The 20,211-nt window shown below is 42.0% G+C and overlaps 1 protein-coding gene across 2 annotated transcripts in view; it reads left to right on the top strand.

Moving 5' to 3' along the window:
• The first annotated feature begins 427 nt into the window (after positions 1-427).
• col5a1 (procollagen, type V, alpha 1) overlaps positions 428-20,211 on the top strand; it is a 71,475-nt gene continuing 51,691 nt past the window's right edge. For both annotated transcript variants that reach the window (XM_071465325.1, XM_071465324.1), the window contains exons 1-2: positions 428-826; positions 16,718-16,885. In XM_071465325.1, the coding sequence (XP_071321426.1) occupies positions 727-826; positions 16,718-16,885 (268 nt within the window). In that variant the 5' untranslated portion in view covers positions 428-726. The remainder of the gene's footprint in view (positions 827-16,717; positions 16,886-20,211) is intronic.

The raw sequence follows: 20,211 nt of genomic DNA, 5'->3' as shown, positions 1-20,211 counted from the left end.
CTTAGATAAAGTCAGTTAGTTAATAAATAAATAAATAAATAAAGTTAGTATTCCAGCCCCGTGTGCAAGAGTGAAACAGTGTAACATAGTTGTTGGAACAACAAATAAAGAACATCCAGACATTTATTCACGGTTCGTCTCAGGCACAGTTTGCTTTTCCCGCTCTGGAAACAGCGGAGTCCATGTAAAATCATTCAGAGCGCAAGAAGTGGAGGCGTGAAACTTTCTCTCAACTTTTCCTCCCTCCCCCGGCCAATAACAGGGCTGCCTCTAAAGTATGGCCTGCTCTGATTTGCCTGACTCTCCTGTCCGCGGTGTGAGTGACAGCCTGGGTGGTGGTGGGGGGGGACTTGTGTGTGTGTGTGTGTGTGTGTGTGTGTGTGTGTGTTGCCCCGTTGGACTTGAAGGGGCTGTATGTGACGACTGAAGGAGGGGGCAACACTTGTGATCGGAGGAGCAGCGGCGCAGGACAGTTCAGAAGCGCAGAGAGGAGAGGAGCAGTGCGGGAGAGACGGTGCCCATCCGTCAACCATAGCTGGAGGATCCCACACTAACAAACCCTTATGGCTGCTTGAGAAATAACGATACACCCCCCCTCCCCCTTTTTCTCTCTTTCTCTGGGACTTTTGGCTTTTAGTATTGTCCTGACCAAGAAGTTGTTGCAAGTCTAATTAGTTGCTCCAAGTTGAAAAGTGAATCCACTTGCCGTGGACGTCTCTGGCGGTCATGGATACCCATATAAGATGGAAAGTTAAACGGAGGATAAGGGACGCCCAAATCACTTTAGCGGTGATTCTGCTTTTTGTCACATCGCATGCAAGTTCAGGTAAGATGCGGCTGTGAGATCTGTGGACCCAGTCTGGAGTTTTTTTTCCTCTTTGGTGAAAGGGGATCACTGGGATGTCCGCCCCTCCTCCTCCTCCTCAACTCATCTTTGTGCAGTTTTTGGTGCTTTAATGTATTCAGCTCGCTCTGCACAAAACTATGAGACTTGTGTTAGTGTCAGAATGCTGCAGGGGTCTAAGAGAAAGCGTTTTGTTTAGAGAAAGGCTGATATGGATCTGGCCACTTCTTCAGTCTGGATATGGAGGAACTAGTTCTGCAGTGAAGTTTGCCACTGCAAAAGCATCCAGTAGCTGATAAATACAGATCTAGGCTTTAATAGGCTAATCAACTTAAAGGCTTAGGCATAAGATAGTGAAAGAATATACAGTATGTCCCTGAATGGCAAATAAAATGAATTTTTCAGATGTCACTTTAAGATGATGTCTAATTTTGTGTTGTATTTTGCAGACTTATTCCTCTATTGTAATAGGAACTTTGCTGTGGTGCAGTTCAAGAGAGTTTTTCAGTCGTTTTTTTCTTTCTTTCTTTCTTTTCTTTTTTTTTTAACTGGGAGATGAGAGGGATGAGCATAATTTTCATAAGAGGGAGGGGCTGCAGCTTGTCTGAAGTGGTAGGGTGGAGCTGCCTGAAGGACTCAGACATCAGGATCAGGGAACACAGTTTCTGAAGCAGTGGGCCCAATGCATCGGCTCAAACAGCCACATCTTTCACGAATTGGTTTCTGTAAATTCTTCTCATGCATAACCCAGAGTCTTAAAATCTGAATGTAAAATGTTTGGCTTTTGTAACTTACACATCAGTTGAAACCTAGTCCATATAATCATTAAACACTCCTGTGTGGGACTGTTGTGTCCCATAGGTGCTCAGGGGTCATGCAGTGCTGTGGCAGTGGGGCTGCATGTATTATTAGCACCTTACGACTGCCTGGCATGGTTGGTGGTCTGCTGTCTGCAGTGAGGCTCTGACTCGGGGCTTGGAGGTGAACAGGTGGCTTCTTCTGTCTGCTGGGGACCATCTGAAAGTGTCCCAAGATTGTGCTGACGGTGTGAATGTAACGTGGTTGCCTGCAGCCGGATGCTCAATTTAAAACTCAATCAACTGCAGACAATTAGAAAACATTATGAAAAATAGATGCAGTTGAAATGGTTTTACAGGCACATGTAGGTCGTTCTGTTCAATGTATAATTGAATCACTGCAGCCTGCTTATTCTCATGTTGCCTATAAACAGTGATTGTTTAACGGAACACAGCATAGGTCACAGTGTAACGGTTGGATCCAGATCTGGGTCATTTTTGATGACAGACTGGAATTCTGGTGGGACGTTACGGAGCATGAGCCTGAAATGGTTTTGATGCTGCATGCTGGATTTAATCAGCTCTTAAAACTGACACAGAGCAACCAAAGTCTTGTAAGTGATCCCCAAGAGGACTGGTACTCTTCCTGAAACTTGACACTTGACACATGCTGAATGGGAAATGCTTGATGACTGAGTGTTAGCAACATGCCGACTACATGACACGCTCTATGTAAACTAATTATCTTGTTCTTCATGTTTAAGAGTTTGACTTCTTCTTTGCTCGTTTGCATTTGAATAAACCTTGAGTATCATAGTACTGGATTAAATTCAGTTTTTACATTAATATTCACAGTGATGTTGGATTATTGTAAAATGTATTCCATTTTTATTACATGTATCTTCCCCATCATTGTGCACAATTACAATTAGCCAGTATGTGACCAGTAAAAGATTCATTGTGACCCAAACCAGATGACCTCTTAGTCTCAGGAAGGACCTGGATATACATTTGTCTGAGGGCTTGCAACAGCCTGCCCAGACACACCATCAGTGGCTATCTGGAAGTTGTCAGCTCTATAGTATACTTGCCTAAAAATGCAGGTATAACAGAAATAGCCTATATATAAGGGGTTAACTATAAGATCAATTGTGTATTTATTTCATATTCATGAACATTTTAATATTGCATATATTAGTGTATTTATTTGACTTTGAATTATTAGACTTCCTAAAATTGTGTGGTTTTACAATCCACTGAAATTAAAACAGTGATTTGGCAACTACAATAACACACAACTGACACAGTCAGTTAATAAAGTTAAAAATTTAAAACTAATGTCATCATTTAATTATACTTTTGTGTATTATTGAGGTCCAGTAGTTCCATAATGGATACAATAGCAAACCTGTAAAATAACCAGACTTGCTAAACAATCTTATGTCAAATCATTTATATAATTAGTGTCAAGTAGTGATTTAGCTAAGGTTTGGGTCTCCTCTAAGCCCAGAGGGAAACATCCAGGTCTTTAGCTGGCTAAATGTTTCACTGTGCTAACGAGCTAGCTTCTAACTTTGGGGCAGGTAGCGAACAGTTGGTCTCTCTGACCTTCCTCACTGAAAACAGCTGCCCTCTACTGTTTGAAGCAGTGTTGATGAGAACAGTGACAGTGAACAAAAGCAAAGTCGTGCACTGTAAAACAAAAGCAGTTGCGGAAAGATGAAAATGAATGAGTGAAATGTGGCTTATTAGCCTGTTAGCCTACAATGCTGTCATGGAATAGCATTTGATATTGTAAAATAGTATTTTAGCCACTGATAAACCAAATAGTAAAAGGAGAAAGGATTGAGATATGAGTCTAAGATTGCAGCATTTTCTCAAAGTGTATTTTTTGCACACTACTAAACTGTTTGACATCAACCTGAGGTCAGAGATGTCCTGATAAAGTCTAGCCTTAGTAGAGAGAATGAATGAAGCCACAGTCCACAGTTCTTCGGGGAGGTCATCTTCCCTTGGCAATAATGAGGAAACCTCATTTTAAACATAACATGAAAAGTGTTAAGAACAGAAGGCTCATAAGACACGGAGGTTAAGAATGAGAGGAGGGGTCAGGGTTCAGAGGTGAAGGTCAGGACTTTCAGATGGCTTCTGCTGTCAGGTTTACAGTTTCACTGCCTGAAGAAAGGAATTCTTGCAATTGAAGCCCCACTGCTCCTTGTGTCATTAAATGCTACTCTGACTCTTGGAGGTCAAAGAAAAAGATAATACCATTCTGTACTCCTGCTGAATTTGAATTCATGCTGATTTTCCAGCTTATAGATATTTTCAGGCGTCTGACTAAATAACATCCATTTAAATGTAATTGGGCACCCTGGCCTCCTAATGTGTGACCTTAGTTGTTTTGTAGCTTTATAATCAGCATATCTGCCGTAGACCAAACCTGGCTCCTACACCAAAAGGTTTCCTTCATGTTTCTGCTATGTTGATTTTCTCCTTAGTTCCTTCAATGGACTCTTTTCATGCATCTCACAAAATCTGTTTTGACTTGTTTCACTGTGGTTTGTTATCATTAATTAACCAAAAGTTTTTTTGTATGGTCTTCGCCTGTAACAAACATTCACACAGGACCAGAGCCTACTTGAGCAGAGGACTTAAGTCATCAAAAATACTGAAATAACATTCTTTGAATACCTTGTGCGAATGAAAACAAGGATAGATTTTAGCCAAAGTCACTGATGGTAATGGTATTGAAAGGACTAGCGGGGTATGCTATGGAATCAGGAAATATGCTCATGATTCAAGAATTATGCTTTGTATTAGGAGCTGATATTTGTTTTATTGTCGTTTTAAAGAGATAAACAGGAGAAGGCCTCGCTGTTTCGCTCAGCGCCCTCACATCTGGATTCGATAAGTTCCATTGTGCTGTCTGCTAAGCCCTCTAAAAAGCCAGAAAAAATGTCTTCCAGATGTTTTCTTCCCATTCTTGGTGGAACAGGGGACCATGAAAAAAAAAGGAAAAAAAAAAGCACTGTTGCATTTTTCTAAAGAAAATACACCATTCTGGTGCTGGTTTTAGAGAAAATTCCTAATCGAATAACATCTGCAGACTTATAGCAGAGTTTGTAAAAATAATAGCAGTGTGCCTTGCGTTTCAGCCAGGTTTGCACATACACATCCAGGGTCATTAAAAGGTCCTTTTTGTTTGAGTGAGCCAACTTTATGACAAGGTTAAAGGTCGAATACAGCTGGTCCACAGCTGTTTTTCATTTATAGTCTCTTTATATCTGGACAAGTCTTTATCTAAAGGAATTTATATGGCTGAGTCAATTTTACCTTTTTGTCACTGCGTTTTAATTTCTTCATGAGGCCAATTCTAAAAGCTTATAGAAGTGATTGAATTGTTATAAAACTTCCTGTGTGTTTTACTTGCAGATTTTACAGGATGATAACAGCTGGTTTCCCTGAGGCATGCTGTAGGAATTTCATTCCCATTTAAATGACTGAATGAAAGGACAGTGCTTAGTATGATTATTATTATTCATTTCAAACACTTGGTTTTTATTAAGATCTGTCAAAAATGATACCCGATCAAACTAAAGCAGCCTGTTCACAGTGAGAGGCAGACACAGATGTGCCTTCGTGGTACCACACATTGCAGCCATGAGGCTTCTAGAGTCAAGAGACACTGCCGTCACTCACCCCCATTGGTAATCATCTTTCAGCCAGACATGCAACTGTCATTTTTCATGTTTTTAATCACCTTTAAATGGCAGTCCTGAGGTCACGTCCAGCTCAGTCTGATGAGTGGTGGTGAGAAAGAGTGGCTTCTTGTGTGTGCCTATTGCCATGGCGCTGAGGAAGGAATCTGAGTTAGCTGGACTGTGGAGAGAAGCAGTGACCCTGCAACTGCATGTGCCACTTCAGCCTGTAAATGCGGGCTTTGTGGAAAGGACTCTGTAAATCAGCCCTAATGCCTGATAACAACACAGGAGATAAAACAAAATATGCGGGACATTTTTTTGACCCCATGTCAGAGCTAAGGAGATCCTTTGTGCAGCACTAATAGTGCATTTTTTTTGCCATATCCTGGACAGTATATGCTCTCTCCCCTTCCAGACTAATTAAGGGTCAAATAATTGTTTTGCGTCGCTCAATGGTTCTCTGTGCTCATGACACAGTGTGCTTGATTTGAAGCCAGTTGCACATGGTTTTCTGGAAAGGTGTTTCTTCCCCAAATTTAATAGCTGCTAGAGACACTCAAACAAACATGGATCATTTCAGCAGCTTTTACAGAAAAGGACGACATGTTCTTTACTCCCTGAAAAAAAAAAAAAAAAAAATCAGCAGCTGTGTTTCAACACAGACACATGTAAAAGTTGGACGTGCTACCTCAGGATGCATCATGGTGCTCACTCCTGCTGTTGATTTCTGACAGTGTGCTTTGTATGGAAGAGTGAAAAGTTAAGTCTGGTCCGGGCTAAGAGGCAGAGTATTCACTTGAGCTGGGAAACAGTGCTTTTCTCTGTAATAGGGCATTATAATCATTCAGCATGGAAAGCAATGTATGACTCATCCTTTCCAACCCCATTCCCCCTTCCCCAGCCGGAGCTTAGCCACAGCCTGGGCAGCAGAAACACTGAGTGTAAGCATTTTTTCCTGCTAGGGGAGATACAATGGTTTCTGGTCACTCCCACTGCAGTCAGACGTATTCTATTTTTACTTTATTAGGTGATGAAATTAGTAAGAGCTGGAATGGAAAGACAGCATTAAAACAATATTCTGTAACTAAGCCAACTGAATCCATTTAGTTTTGGTGCAACAAGCCAGAGTTGACTACAAACACTGGTTTGTGCTGAAGCAAGCAAAAGGAAACATGTCAGACAAATGAAGAAAGCACTCTCTGCCAGCCCAAATAAGTGTTTGAGGAACCGTGTCTCCCAGAAATGATGTTAATGTAACACTCATTTGCAACAGTAAATTCATTGTGTCGGCCAAGTTGCAAAATACTGGCAGGGAACAACATTGTTTTTGTTTTTTCTATGATTATGTTGGTAAAGTTTAGGTAAGTGGTCAGGAGAACCAAAAAATTGTTGCCAGGAGACAAAATCCAGGCAGTTATTAGAATTCCTCATGAAACATGATTGGCAAAAGAAGGTTAATATATATTTTTTTAATTTTACAAAAATATTTCATTTAACCTGGGACATTTTTTTTGATGCGGACTCAGGTAAAGCAGCCCGCTGTGGGTCAGGCAGTTCACTCTCACACTAACGTCTGTTCACCCACAGGGTTGATGTTGCTGAGTGACACTGGTTAAAGTGTCAGGAGGAGACGAATTGATGGTTGACTTGGCTGTCGCTGCAGCTCAGGCACATTATTTTGCACTACATGAGATCGCAAGCTTTCCACTACCCCAGGCTACAGTAGAAGTGTGTGTATTAACACTATCAAAAGAACATAACCTTGTTTTTTTTCCCCCTCTCCATTTCCGTCTGACATCACTCTCTCCACACCTCATTGAAGCTGTGCCATGACTTTTTTTTTTAAACTCTGTCCATCCTTTGTCTGTAATTTCCTCTCCCTTTAGACACTGTGAACATTAGTGTCCATGTGCAGCTTGAGATGATGCTGCTTTTGATGTGTGACTTAGATCTACAGCTTTTTGCCTCCAGCTGTCAGTATCCATTGATACCCTCCTCTAATTTAAGCGTTACTAGTCTAAAAGCATTATTCTTTGAATGTTGTGTTCATCTGCACTTGTTGCTGCACATTCATATCCATGTGTTTATGTGGGCTGGGTGAGAAAATGTCTTCCTTTGTGAGAAAAGATAAAAAAGCATATTTGGATCAATGCCCATCATTAGCTGTCAGTGCTGGATCGTACTTAACAAAGGGAAAAGATTCATGACTGTGCAGGATTTTTTTATTTATTAGATCCAGTTTCATTGTTTTGTGTCAGTGTGTTGGAGCTGGAATAATGGTTATCTGTGAGGCTGGGTGAGAGGAAATGGCTTTGTAATGTCGGTGCTGCGGGGCCCTCTTTTATCATGGATTTCTCGACAGAATGAGGAAAAGGCTTCAGCGCAGGAAAAGATAAAAATGGGCAGAGGGAAATAAAGTTGCTAATGGAGGTTAGAAAATGAAGCTGGTGCAGAAAAGGACAAAGCCATAAAGGGTGGAAGAAGAGATGAAAAGACAAAGATAATGGCCATCACTTGTGCCTGAAAAGTACCATTCCTGTTGCCTCTTAGTGTAAAATGAGCGTTCAGAGGTGCACCATGGAGGCTTGACTCAGTTTTTCCATCTTCGTCTGTGGCGGACGGCAGACAGTGATTTATCTTCACCGCTGTGAGCTACAGCACAGAGACAGTGAAGTAAACCATCTGGTATTCCCCCTGTTAAAGCCATAAGAGTCCGGCTAAAGCACACAAGAGAAGCTGTGGTCTGAAAAACTCAGTGTTCTCTGGATCATCTTTCAGGTCTGTGTGCTTGTGTTCTTGTGCGAGTGAGAGGTGTGGATATGCAGGACTATATCTGCAGACTCTGGGTTGGATTTTTGTGAGTCTGGCTGCATGAGTTTCTCTCCAACTGTTTGTCATTTCTTGGTGTTTCCTGTCATTTTGCAATTAGAGTCTGGGCTTGAGCAGCTCATGATTAACATCAGAATGAGCTGATCATCACCAGGGAAATGAAGACATTAAGGGTATAAACAAAAAGATTTCGCTGTTCTCATTTCTCCCTCTCCCTTTTCCTTCCTGCCCCGCTGCTGCTTTCACGTGCAGCTCTGAGCCGAGGTCACTGGGTCAGTGTCCTGAGAAGTCTGGATGAAAGTTTGCTGATAAAATGAAACTTGACTGATGCTGGCATGTGAGCTTATTTGCAGAGTTCTGTTTGCTCAGAGTTGTCACCAAAAAAAATTAATCCAGTCATATATTTACCTGCTGACATGTTGACAACATCATGATTGCTAATGCTAATGCTGTTAGCATAGCATGTTTAGAGCTAGGCTATGCAACTTTTGCTGAACTGTGGCCACAAGTGGTGATAGACGAGTTGTAGAATCAATGAACTGGCTTATTAAGCAATATCTATCTAAATATTGCAAACATTAGCTAACATTAGCCGCCATAAGCTAATCGTCATACCAGACCAAGTAAGACTTTAGCAGCAAAACCTCTGTGTGTATTGAACTGAGCAAGAGTGTGTTTCATTGCTTATAAATTCAGGCAGAATGTGTTAATTCTTCCAAATGTCACTTTACACCATCTCCTCACATTGAATCATTTTCACAGGGAGCTGTGATGGCATATATATATTAGTATTTCAACCTTTTTTTTCCCTTTATCATTGTTGACAAAAACGTTTTGTACTTATGATTGATTTTTGGTCATATTGCCCAGCCTTTGCTGAGATTTTACAGCTGTTTACTAAAATATATCAAATTTAAAGCCACTTAAACATGTTGCATTGACATTTGTAGTCCTTGTGTTTGCGTGAGCTACAATATGTTGCTCATGTTGGTGCAACTTGAACCTCAGTTTGAGCCTCACTGCGAAGTGTGTGGAGGAGGTGTGATTGCCAAGGAATCTCTCTGACAGCGGTTAAGCAGTCAGTGGGTTTAATTAAGCTGAGGTGTGGAGGTGTGTGTGATTGCTTGCCACCTCGCAAACTCACTTCTCGTTTAGGCTTGTGCTTGCATTAGTTTACTCATGTGTTGCATGTCTGCAGCAGTGTATGTGTGTTCTCTCACAGGATCTCCACACAGTGTGTGTGTGTGTGTGTGTGTGCAATGTGTTCAATCTAGCAAGCCTAATACCTGCAGTATGATCCCCAGGTCTGGTCACATGAAACCCAGACACAGCAAGTTGAGGTCAGTGTTGTGTGTCTTAGGTTTTTTTTTTTTTGTTTTCTTGACCCAGATACTTTGATGCTTTAGGATTTCATGCTTCAGTATTTTAAAGATGTGTTTTATTCAAGCTTTCCTGCTTTTTGATCACAGAGGTGGGCCGCCACACCTGAAATAAAGACTACTTTGACAAACCTAATAGAGGTTGAAACACTTTTATGAGATAAAACATTTACCTTTAAGGTACAAAGGAACTAATTAACTTTGCAACCGCGATGCATTTAATGAGCATTAGTCATTTTTATGCCTTGTGTTGGGATCCAGGTGGCTCAGCTGAATAATTTTCTAGGTGAAGGAAGCATTTGCTGGGATATGGGATAATGATAAATGCTTTAACTGAAGTGTAACAGAAGAAGAGTCAGTTACCAATAACACCTAGGGTTTGCTAACATTAGCTAACATTACCCAGCATGAGGTACCGGTCATGCTGGCTGTAGCTGCAAAACCACTGAGTGTACTGAAATGAGCAAGAGTGCTTTTTATTGCTTATGAATTCCTTCCTGAAGAAGAAGAACAGTAATGTCTCGGTCCTTTAAAAGTTACTTAGTCTCACTTTAAGTAATTAAAGTCAGGGTTTTAATTGTAACCTGCTGTATGCACAGTGAGCCTCCAGCTTCACAACAGTTGCCTTCAGTTAAAGTTTTATAAGAATCAGGTGGAAAAAAAAAAAATCTTACACCCTACTGGTCTGTGAATTGCTCTAGGAGGGGGAAGTCTCTCATTGGACATTCTTGTTTTTGGCTGTGCTGGTTTCCAAGAGAGGCAGGGTCCTCTTTATGGCTGCTAATTACTCGTTGTCCTCAGCGCCAGGTCAAGCATGTGCCTGGAGAGTCAGGCCTCACTTCAGGAAGGGCTAGAGGAGGAGGATAGGGGGTAGCGAAAGAGGGAAGAATGTTAATCCCCCCCACCCACCCACTCACTCCCCCACCACGAAAAAGTCCTAATTCACTGGTTCGGCACCCCTCCTCCTGTCAAGTGAAATGGTGTCGTCTGGATTCAGTAAGAGTTGTTACAGAGCGGGCGTGTGTGTATAGATGTATGTGTGTGTGCATTTGTGGAAATCAAGGCTAGATGGATAGGTTAGGGGAACGGGATCCACCACAGTCTTGGCACTGAGCCGAAAGCAGGATTATGAATCTGGCACTCAGAGCTACTGTTCAGAGAAAGAGAGAAAAAAGGTAGAAAGAAGACAGGGAGGGGAGGATACTTGTAAAACCACTGTCTGTAACAGTCGGCTGTAATATAGTAAGTTTCATCACACTTTTTCAAAAGTAATTCACACTTTTATTATATACTTTTTATGCATTCATTATCCTTTACTGTGCTGTAACCTCATCCAACACATGTCTGACAAACAAACCCATAAAAGGCTTAAAACAAAGTGAACCACTCCTCTTTTAGCACATCACATCAAAGATACAGCTCTTTGCACTAATTTGTACACTACACTGACAAGTTTCCACTGTGTATATGGCCTGGAAAAACCCTAACAGAGGGAGTAGAAGATACTTTATAACCATTACATTTAAGGGCTTATCTTTCATTAAAAAAAAGAGTTTGTAAATGTTGAACATCAAGGTTTAAAGTTTGAGTTCCTTGAGGAAGTCAAGTAGGCAGTTTTCATCAACTAAGGCCAAATCCCCTATTTGTAATTGTCCATCAAGTTATGTCCTTGATTGTATTGTCCTGTAATTAAGTTGTAAATATAATAACCTGTTGGTAGCAGAGGCCCTGTGGATGATGGAGGTCATTGCTTACATGTGCAACAGTGCCCCAGTCGGTTAAAGCTCCCATTTTGTAAAAATTAAGATTTCCATATTTTTATTGATTATAAAGCAGGTCTAGGTTTTTTATTAATACTGTGAAAGTATCAAAGCCTCAATCCATAGAGAAATGCACACATCCTGTATTCAGAAACTGAGCCTTAAAATGAACTGTCAGGATTTCTGTAACTTTGTGATGTCACAACAAAGCAGTCACACCTCTCAGCCATGCCCCAAGCCCCGCCCAACTGGGCCCACCATCCAACCTTGCAGGATTTGGTTTCTCTGAGTATTTACCCGAAATCTGCTATATTTTTATTTGATGACTTGGAAAACAGCCAATCAGAAGAGAGGCTCAGAGCTGACGGACCTCTTGTTACTAGAGCTCCAGAGAGAAGCCTGAGAGAGAGGATGTAAAACTACATTGAGATGGTTTTTGGTACAAAAAATCCAGAAATCCATGTTCTTATGGATTATCAACACTTTAAATAAAATACCAGAAAAGTGTAAGATATGGGCCCTTTAATGAAGGTAATATATGGATAAAATAAGAGAATGTTTTATTTACACATAAAAAGCTTCTAAAAGGTTAAAGGATGCCCTGTATTTACACTGTTGCTTTTTGTGTGTCTTGTTTCACTGCATGAAAGCTGTGAAAGCAGCAGAAGAGGGACGGCAGTGCCGGCGGTGTGCGAATGTACACAAGACCGTGTCATGTAAACAGTTTCTGTGTATATGCGGGGAACCTGCCTCAAGGATGTGAGGGGCTGTGGTCGGAGGGAAAAGTATTTTTAGCATCTTGTGCCAGAGGTGTTGGTCTCTCGAGGGAACTACCATGTTAAGTAGGTAAACATCTCAGCTTAACAAGGTGGGACGTAGACCCATACCTGTGGCTTAGGATGTGGTCAGGACAGCTTCCGCTGGAGGGTCGACTGCCGGTGACAGAAATCCATGAATGAAGGTGTGTGAGAATAAGTCAAAGAGGGAAATCGAGTTGATAGTGTTTGTGTTTGTAACTCTCTGAACTGCTTGTCTGAGTGCCTTTATGACTCAGTTGTTTTTTTTTTGCTCTTTGCAGCAGCTGACTCATAGCTTTATTGGCAAAGACATGTCTCAGATGGGTTTTCGATCAATCTATTGTTTTGAAGTTGTTGCCTGGGCAGAGGTGTGTTATGCTATCCCTTCACCTTTCTCCTCTTTTCCTGTGAGCTGCTAATTGGCCCTCTCCACCTGGCTCACCTCCAGGTAAGCCGACCAGCCAAGAGACCCTGCGGTCGCTTTTAGATCCTTGTTTGAAAAACTTGAATGAAAAAATGAATAACAAAGAAAATGGAAATGAGAAAAGGGGAACAGACTGATTGATGGAGGGAAACAGGACAGGGGACGAGGGGCATCCTGATGACAATAGTTTCCTTCCTAAAAAAAAAAAGCTGCTGATCTTCATGGGATTAGTTTGTGTCATTGTGGATTAGCAAAAGCAACACTCCCCTGCAGGGGTCGTGACACGGTTAGCATCGACTGGATGACCCCCACCCCCTTTTTTTTTCCTCCCTTGTGGGTCTGAGATGGCTTTTATTATGAAGTTGCTGTTGTTGTTATGACATCCATATCGTTATGATGCATGGTGAGCGTAGGCTGCTGTAGCCCAAAGCAACTTCTTTGAATCATTTATCATTGTTTGTGTGTTGTTGTCGTCTCTAAACGAATAAAATGGAAACAGGTGATAATGGAGGGAGTTTGTCAGCAGTCACTGTGCAATGCCATGTTCATAGGATGATCTAACACCGATATGAGTAGGGGAGTAGTGAAGGATGTAATTACATTTTTAGCTTGGTTCTATGACCTAAGGTTTGAAGTGAGTGTTTGTACCTGTCACCAGCAGTGTCTAGCAGCAGGGCACATGCAAGGTTGTGTCCATATAAGGTTCTGGAGTGAGTGAGTGTGGTAGGAAGAGGCTACACAAAGATGAATTAAGAGGAGACAGAAAATGGGATGCCATGGCTGGATGGTTAAAACAGTGTGAGAATCACAGACTAACTCCCCATGAACATAACAGACGACCTTAATACAGTAACTTGGGTTTAATCCAACCTCATGTAAGCTCCATCATTTATACAGTGGTCTCCGTATTAACTGTAGGACAGTTATGCCCATTCCAGTCCTTGTATGGGCTCCTTCTTTGTGCGGCTGTCAGTGATCAATTGATCTATAGCCCTGGGGATAATGTGCTTCAGGATGTTGGCAGGTCAGAGGGAATTACTGTAGTGTCAAAGCAGAACGATGTGGATTTTACAGGGAACATTTGTGGTTGTCTGTGAACAGGGCGAAAACAGTGAGTTTTGCCCTCGGTCAACCATGGTCCCTGTTAAAAACAGTATTAAATGAAAACGCTTTCTGTGCCACTTTATGTGTCATTAACTGGAGTTATATTAGCGGCTGAGAGACAGTAGCTCCCTGTGTCTGTCCCACAGAAACTGATTAAGATTTTAGGGAAGATCCAGCTGGACTGTTTTGCTTATTTTGAAATGTCTGACAGAAATACAGATGCTGATACAGATGCTAAAGTTATGCAGTAAATCAATGAAACCTGGAAACTACATGCAGTGAATTGGAGTGCAGGGAATAGAAAGATTTCTGAACAATACCCCATATAATTTTCTGTTATATATATGAAATATATATATGAAATGCAAGGTGTTAGACCCTGTTATATTAGAATAGCTGCAGATCATTTCCTAATATTTCTACCCAGTTTGACAGAAACAGTGACGGTGTTCAGATACAATATACCTCAGAAAAGCTTACCATAGGCAGTGTGAGCAGTTTGCCTTTTGTTGCAGGTTTGATTTTCAGTGCTAAAATTTAGATGTTGTAATGTAACTTCATCTTGTGTGACTTCCCTCTGAGTCCCTGTGCGTCAGTGCCGTAACTTCATGCACCCTGCTGCTGAGTGTGAACGGTAAACATTTATCAAACTTTTCAGAAGCTTATTGTAAGCATCCAGGCCCCTGAGTGCCTCAGTTGCTAAGCGATCAGTGTAAGCAGTGCGACAAACCACCCGGCGACAAATCGAGTAACTTTTTTGGAAACCTCAGCAACTTTCTGTCGAAGAGAGTTGCCGGCATTATTTCACAGGTGAATATAGAAAATAAACACAGCACAAGTCTTTGTCTTTAATTTACGTGTTTGCTGATTTGTCAGCAGCAGCTTGGAAGCTCAGTCACTGTCTCAAACTGGTTCCGTTGTCATGACAACATAAAACAGAAAATCATGTAAATGAGAATGGGCTTTACAGCACAGTTTTCAACCACTGTTCGTCCTCAAATCTTACAATCTCCCACTTGTAGACCAATAAGTGATAATGATTAATCTGCCATTTTGATTAATGGCAGATCATCGAGGGCGTTTTTTAACAGAACTACATTCCCCATCACTTTGACAGTCTGACATATGACTACACTGTCGCCGCGCTCTCAGTGAAGAGCTCATTAAATGAACCTCAGCCATCATGGTGACTGATGGACATTTTCTGGCTGGTGGCTGAGTTTCTGTCTGTCTCTTCATTATGAGTTGATGACAGACAGAGCTGTCTTTTTGTTCGGGCCCTTCGCCTGCTCAGAGGCTCTGTCATCCTGTGGTATGCACCTCTGGGAATATGAATATAGTTATCTGTGTAGCGGCTTTAGAAACAGTTGGGTGTGGTGCTTGGATTAGTGCATTCTCTCAAATGAACTGCTGTTATAAATCCCTCTACCCCTGCCTAATATGCCCCCTAAAGCCCTGTCACATTCTGCACATTCACATATGTATGCATGAGTTAAGGATTAGATAATAGACTTTCTCCATGGACAGGAAGAGGGAGCTGGATCAGGAGGAGAGAGATAGAAAGAGTGAGATGAGATGAGAACATCCTAACTTGGAAATTACCACATTTATCATTTATAAAGGCTGTTTATGTCTTCGTTTGGTGGGTAATGGCATGAATTTACTCTATGCCTGACGTCTGTGCAGCGAACGGTTGTTTTAGTGACCGTGTTTTGTCGTTGTTGTTAAGCAGATGGTTTGTTACTTTTGATTAATTGTTGATTTTTAATACTCTCAGTGAGCTTTCATTGGCCGAGTGTCTGTCTTCTTGATTGGAAGAGAATGTGTGCAACATGCAATCAGGCTTCAGCTGATGAGGAGGAAGTGTTTTTTTTTCCGCCATCACTGTACAGCTGTGGAGGAACACGTGTAGCCAAAGCGTTCTTAAAAGAAAACCTCTGTTTAAGAACCTTGATTTTTTTTTTTAATTGATCTGTGCTGCATGTGAGTCATATGTAATCACATCCAGCTGGAGGTTGTTGCAGGGCAAGGCAGAATGTACAAACACTTTTTTTTTTTTTGCTCTACCCAGTCGCCTTTCCGCCTTTCCCAGCAGCCCTTTCACCGTCAGATGGATGGGGCTATTGAACGTTTTTTCTGTTTTTTTTTCCTGAACATTGTGTGTGGTCTTTGTAGCCTGACACTAGGACTGCTGTACCTGTGTGTGGGTGTGTGTGCGGGCTTTTATACTTGGCCCAGGGTTTGCCTTTGACGCTCCACGTTCACATAACAACACAGAAATGCATCCAGGAGAATACTGCAGTGTGCCTGCTTTTCTCTTTTCTCTTTTCTCTATTTCTTAAACTCCTGTGCCATAAAAAACCTCCTGTTGTCCCCTGTTTAGTTTGCTTCTCAACTCCAGTGTTTGCCCTCCTCTAAAACACCCTGACACCCCCTGTCCTTATGTGACTGTCCCTATAGACACGACCCGGTGTCCTTTTCTGGATGCTATTGTGCAGCTTGTTATGTGTGCATCTGGCTGCAGGAACAGCTGTTTGTCCTGGGTGGTTTTGGCATGCGAGGGTGCGGTCCAGGGTCAAACCCCATGTCACATTGTTCTGACCTAGTGTGCTTGTGTGGTGGCCTGATTACAGCCGGGGCGACCGGCCCGAAAGTGTGCTAATTGCACGGTTGTGGCTGAACGGAGGCAGCGGTAGATTTAGCATCGCGGGGAGATGGATGGAAGGACGGGTTTTTGCTGCAGCTGTAACCCATGATCATGGTGATCTATAAATGGGCACATCTCTGTTTAGTGTCTAAATGGATAACAGGGATCTTCTCTGAACCACAACAGTAAAGTCTCCTGCTGAGTAACTAGTGCTTCTGAGTCAGCAGTCGACAGAAAATAGAGGGACTGGCAAAAGAATTGGCCATAATTAAGGCTTATTTAATATGCAGATATCCTGCGCTCGGCTGTATCTATATATGCTTTGTACAAACAATATTTAGATATGGACAATTTCTGTGCTATTTCCATTCATTTAAAAAGAAAATCTAACATCCCTTTCTTCTTTGTGTGTCTCTTTTTTTTCCCTCTCCATAGCGGAACCAGCAGACCTCTTGAAGATTTTAGATTTTCACAGTTTACCCGAGGGTGTTACAAAAACAACAGGTTTCTGCTCACATCGGAGATCAACACAAGGACCCGATGTGGCTTACAGAGTATCCAAAGACGCCCAGCTCAGCGCCCCCACCAAACAGCTGTATCCAGGTGAGTATCTGACTCAACATGCTGCATCTCTCTACCTCTGAGTTCTAACACCATCTTCATCGTCGTCCCTTTTTTAAACATTTCTCTTTGAACATCAAACCCAGCAGCTCAAAGCCTCGAAGCCATTTAAAGCCAATTTTAATTTCATTTTTCCATACTGCAACAGATGTTGTAGCTTTTCCAACATCTTTAACTTATCTTCTGAGTCGTGCCATCTGGTCAGCTTTATGACCTTCGACTCCACATCACAGTAAACAAGGGGTGAAACATTTAAACATGGATGGAAAGTAATTTGCATTTTTCCCCACCTAGTCTGTTCCTTCTCTTTCCCCCTCCAGGTAGAAGTTTTATTTGCTCCTACAACTTGATTAGTTATGTCAACTTTACCTTTAGTTGACGGCAGGGTATTCTGGCCCACTCCCCCGTTTACCCCTCACTGAAACACACGCAGTATGTCTGCACTGTTACTGTAAGCCCTGTTCCTGTAATGAAGTCAGAGATGTTGAACACATCTGGGCACTCGTTGAAAGCCAGTTAGCTGTTGTTGCTCAGTCACACACATTAAAATTCTGAAGAAATTAAAGATAATCCGTGCTAATTCCCCTGCTGAAAACACACAGCAGATGCAGCCCTGTAATAAGTGATGTAGTAGGAGGAGCTGAGGAGTGGAAAAGCAGTGAAAATAGGGGTGGTGGAGGGGAGGGAGGTCTGGGGTTCCACTTTTCCCTTGTTCTATTGTGCTGACGTGGCTTTGGGTTACTGCTCTGTGGTGCGCTGCAGTCCTACTTTCCTCTCTCTCATCTCCTCTCCCTCCTTCTCTCTCTTTATTTTCCCTCAAGCGCCATCATTTTCCCCTCTATCATTTCTTCTGGACTGCTGCTGCCTCACAGTGTTCCTTTTCTTTTCATTTCATATCAACCCTGTCTGGTCACACACACTAAGCTCCCTTCTCTGTATACTTTTTTTTTCTCTCTTTACAGTACAGAGCTTTAAAAACCATAACTCAGACAACTGGTTTCTACAGTTTCTCTGTAGCTTAAAGATAAAAAAAAACAGTGATGTGGTTTAGATGCAGAAAAGAGGGAGAAATAATAACCCTTCCTGTGAGCTAAGCTTCCTCAAAGCTTAGATTGGATGGCAGCCCCATTCATGGTCCTCTCAGACGTTGCACTGGCCTTAGTGGACCTTTGATCCATGTCATGGCTCTTCTTTGCGGCTTAAAGCAGAGCCACGGGGCTCCTGTGGCTCTGCGTGCCCTATCATGCTCTCCGATCAAACAAATACTGTTCGCTTTGAAGCTCTGTGACAGCAGAGCCCATGAGAGTCTGTGTTTGGATGCACGTTCTATAATTACACACACACTACTGTGGATCATCCAAAATAACAGTCTACATAAAACAAACCAACTCGGACGAGTTCATATCAGGCACCACGTACTCTTAAGGTGCAAACAGAATAACTAGCTGCCTGCGGCTTGAGGGCCTTAAAAAGCTTGTAGAAGTGTGTGTGATGTGGTCCCTCTCTCACCTCAACATTAGGAGAATGTACAGCTAATATGTTCCAGGAGGCAGCTGAACTTGTGAGATCATTTTATCCATCTCTCTTTCTCTCTCTCCACCCCTCCCCCTTTAACTAAGTTTGCTACTGAGTTATGACTTTGGCCCAGAGCCTGGAGGTACAGCAGCCTGCCTCCTAAAAGGAAGAAAAAAAATAAATAATAATCACACATCGAAAACAAAGGCATGTAGACAAGCCCATTCTGTTATGACTATATCTTTGGTAATAAAAACCACAGTAGCTCTGATTGAGAACACACACCGGCCCGTGACCCTGCCACCACAGACGGTCTGTGATGATGTGTTGGAAAAGAGCAAGTGCAGACATGCGATCATTAAGCAAACATGTGGAAGGGATGATTCATTTGAAACTACAGAGGCTCTGAAAACAGAAGAGTCCTTTCTTACCTTTATTATGTGAATGAGAGGCGAGGAAATAGGGCAGTGAGGCTGTCGGCCATCTTTAACTTGTCTACCACACACTTCCCATGTCCTCCTCCACTAACTGCCTATCAATCTGAGAACCAGCATGTATGAGAACATATATGCAAATTCAAGTGGCCGCAGATCTGTTGCTGTTGCTCCGACAGTCTGACGTTAATGCAGAAGAGTTTTCTTCGCCCTCTCTCTGTGGTATTTGCCATAATGGACATCAGCCAGCGAAAGAAGGATGCAGCTGCTCATACCTTCTCTCTGAATGGGCTCAGCTGAGACTTGGCACGTGTGCTTGTAAGTCTGGACTGCTGTGGCTAGGTGGCACTGGCCATTCGATCAGAGGCTTCCGCTGCAGCATGCACAGACATTCAAATGGCCAGGCTGAGCTGCAAAGGCAGTGGAGGTTCTGCTGTTTGCTCCTGGAGTGACACAGTCTATTAACTTCATAAAGCTTTGTGCAAAATTGACGGTATTTATAATCTTGGAAAAACAACCCCATGCCAAATGCATAGTATCATTTATTTGAACAATAACTAGCCTGCAATTGTGGTTTAATACTTGAGGGACTTTATAGATGCACAGAATCAAAGAACACAGTAAAATTAGTTAAGTTTTATTAGAATTCCTTTTTTTTTTTTTTTTTACAAAACATTAAAAGAGCATTAATCAGTGATTAAAATGATAAGATTCAATATGAGAGTTGTAGGGTCATATTATATGGTTCTGCAAAAACCAGACATATGGTTATTATTATGGTCATAGTTTACTTCTCATGTCTTTGTCGTTCAACCTCTTATCTGTGTGGGATATGCAAGTCATAACCCCTGAATCATATCCTGTTGGCATCTGGCAGTGAGAGGTGAAGCCAAGTTTGATGACATCAGTGGAAGCAGAAGTCATAACAAATCAGAGGTGGATTATAGATAAGTGGCTTCTTTTATTGATGTTTTCTAAAATTTTATGTGGTTTTTTGCACATAATCTAAGTGACATACAAAAAAAAAAATTATTTATGTCTTATTAAACTACAGACTTTTGTTATTCAGGCCAACCTGGGTGCAAGCTCTCCATTAGAGCCATTTACACTCAGGGTTTCTCACCTACACGCAATACACATCCATCTTCCTCGCTATCCTTTCACTTCCAACAGACAGGTACACTCCTCTGCAGCAATGTGCAATCCCACTGGAATGCTGCTTGTCTAATACAGAAGGAGGGATTTGGACACAGTGATGACTGAATGACCAATTACAGGATGCAAGACTTTCTACCCCATTTAGCTGCCTGTATGCACACTGACAGATGCTGCCTGTCCCTCCATGACTTTTGAGGTGCT

This window comes from Trachinotus anak, unplaced genomic scaffold, assembly GCF_046630095.1.
Source record: "Trachinotus anak isolate AG129_WGS33_773 ecotype Australia unplaced genomic scaffold, CSIRO_AGI_Tana_v1 ptg000028l, whole genome shotgun sequence".
NCBI lineage: Eukaryota > Metazoa > Chordata > Actinopteri > Carangiformes > Carangidae > Trachinotus > Trachinotus anak.
This window is presented reverse-complemented; position numbering and strand designations above follow the sequence as displayed.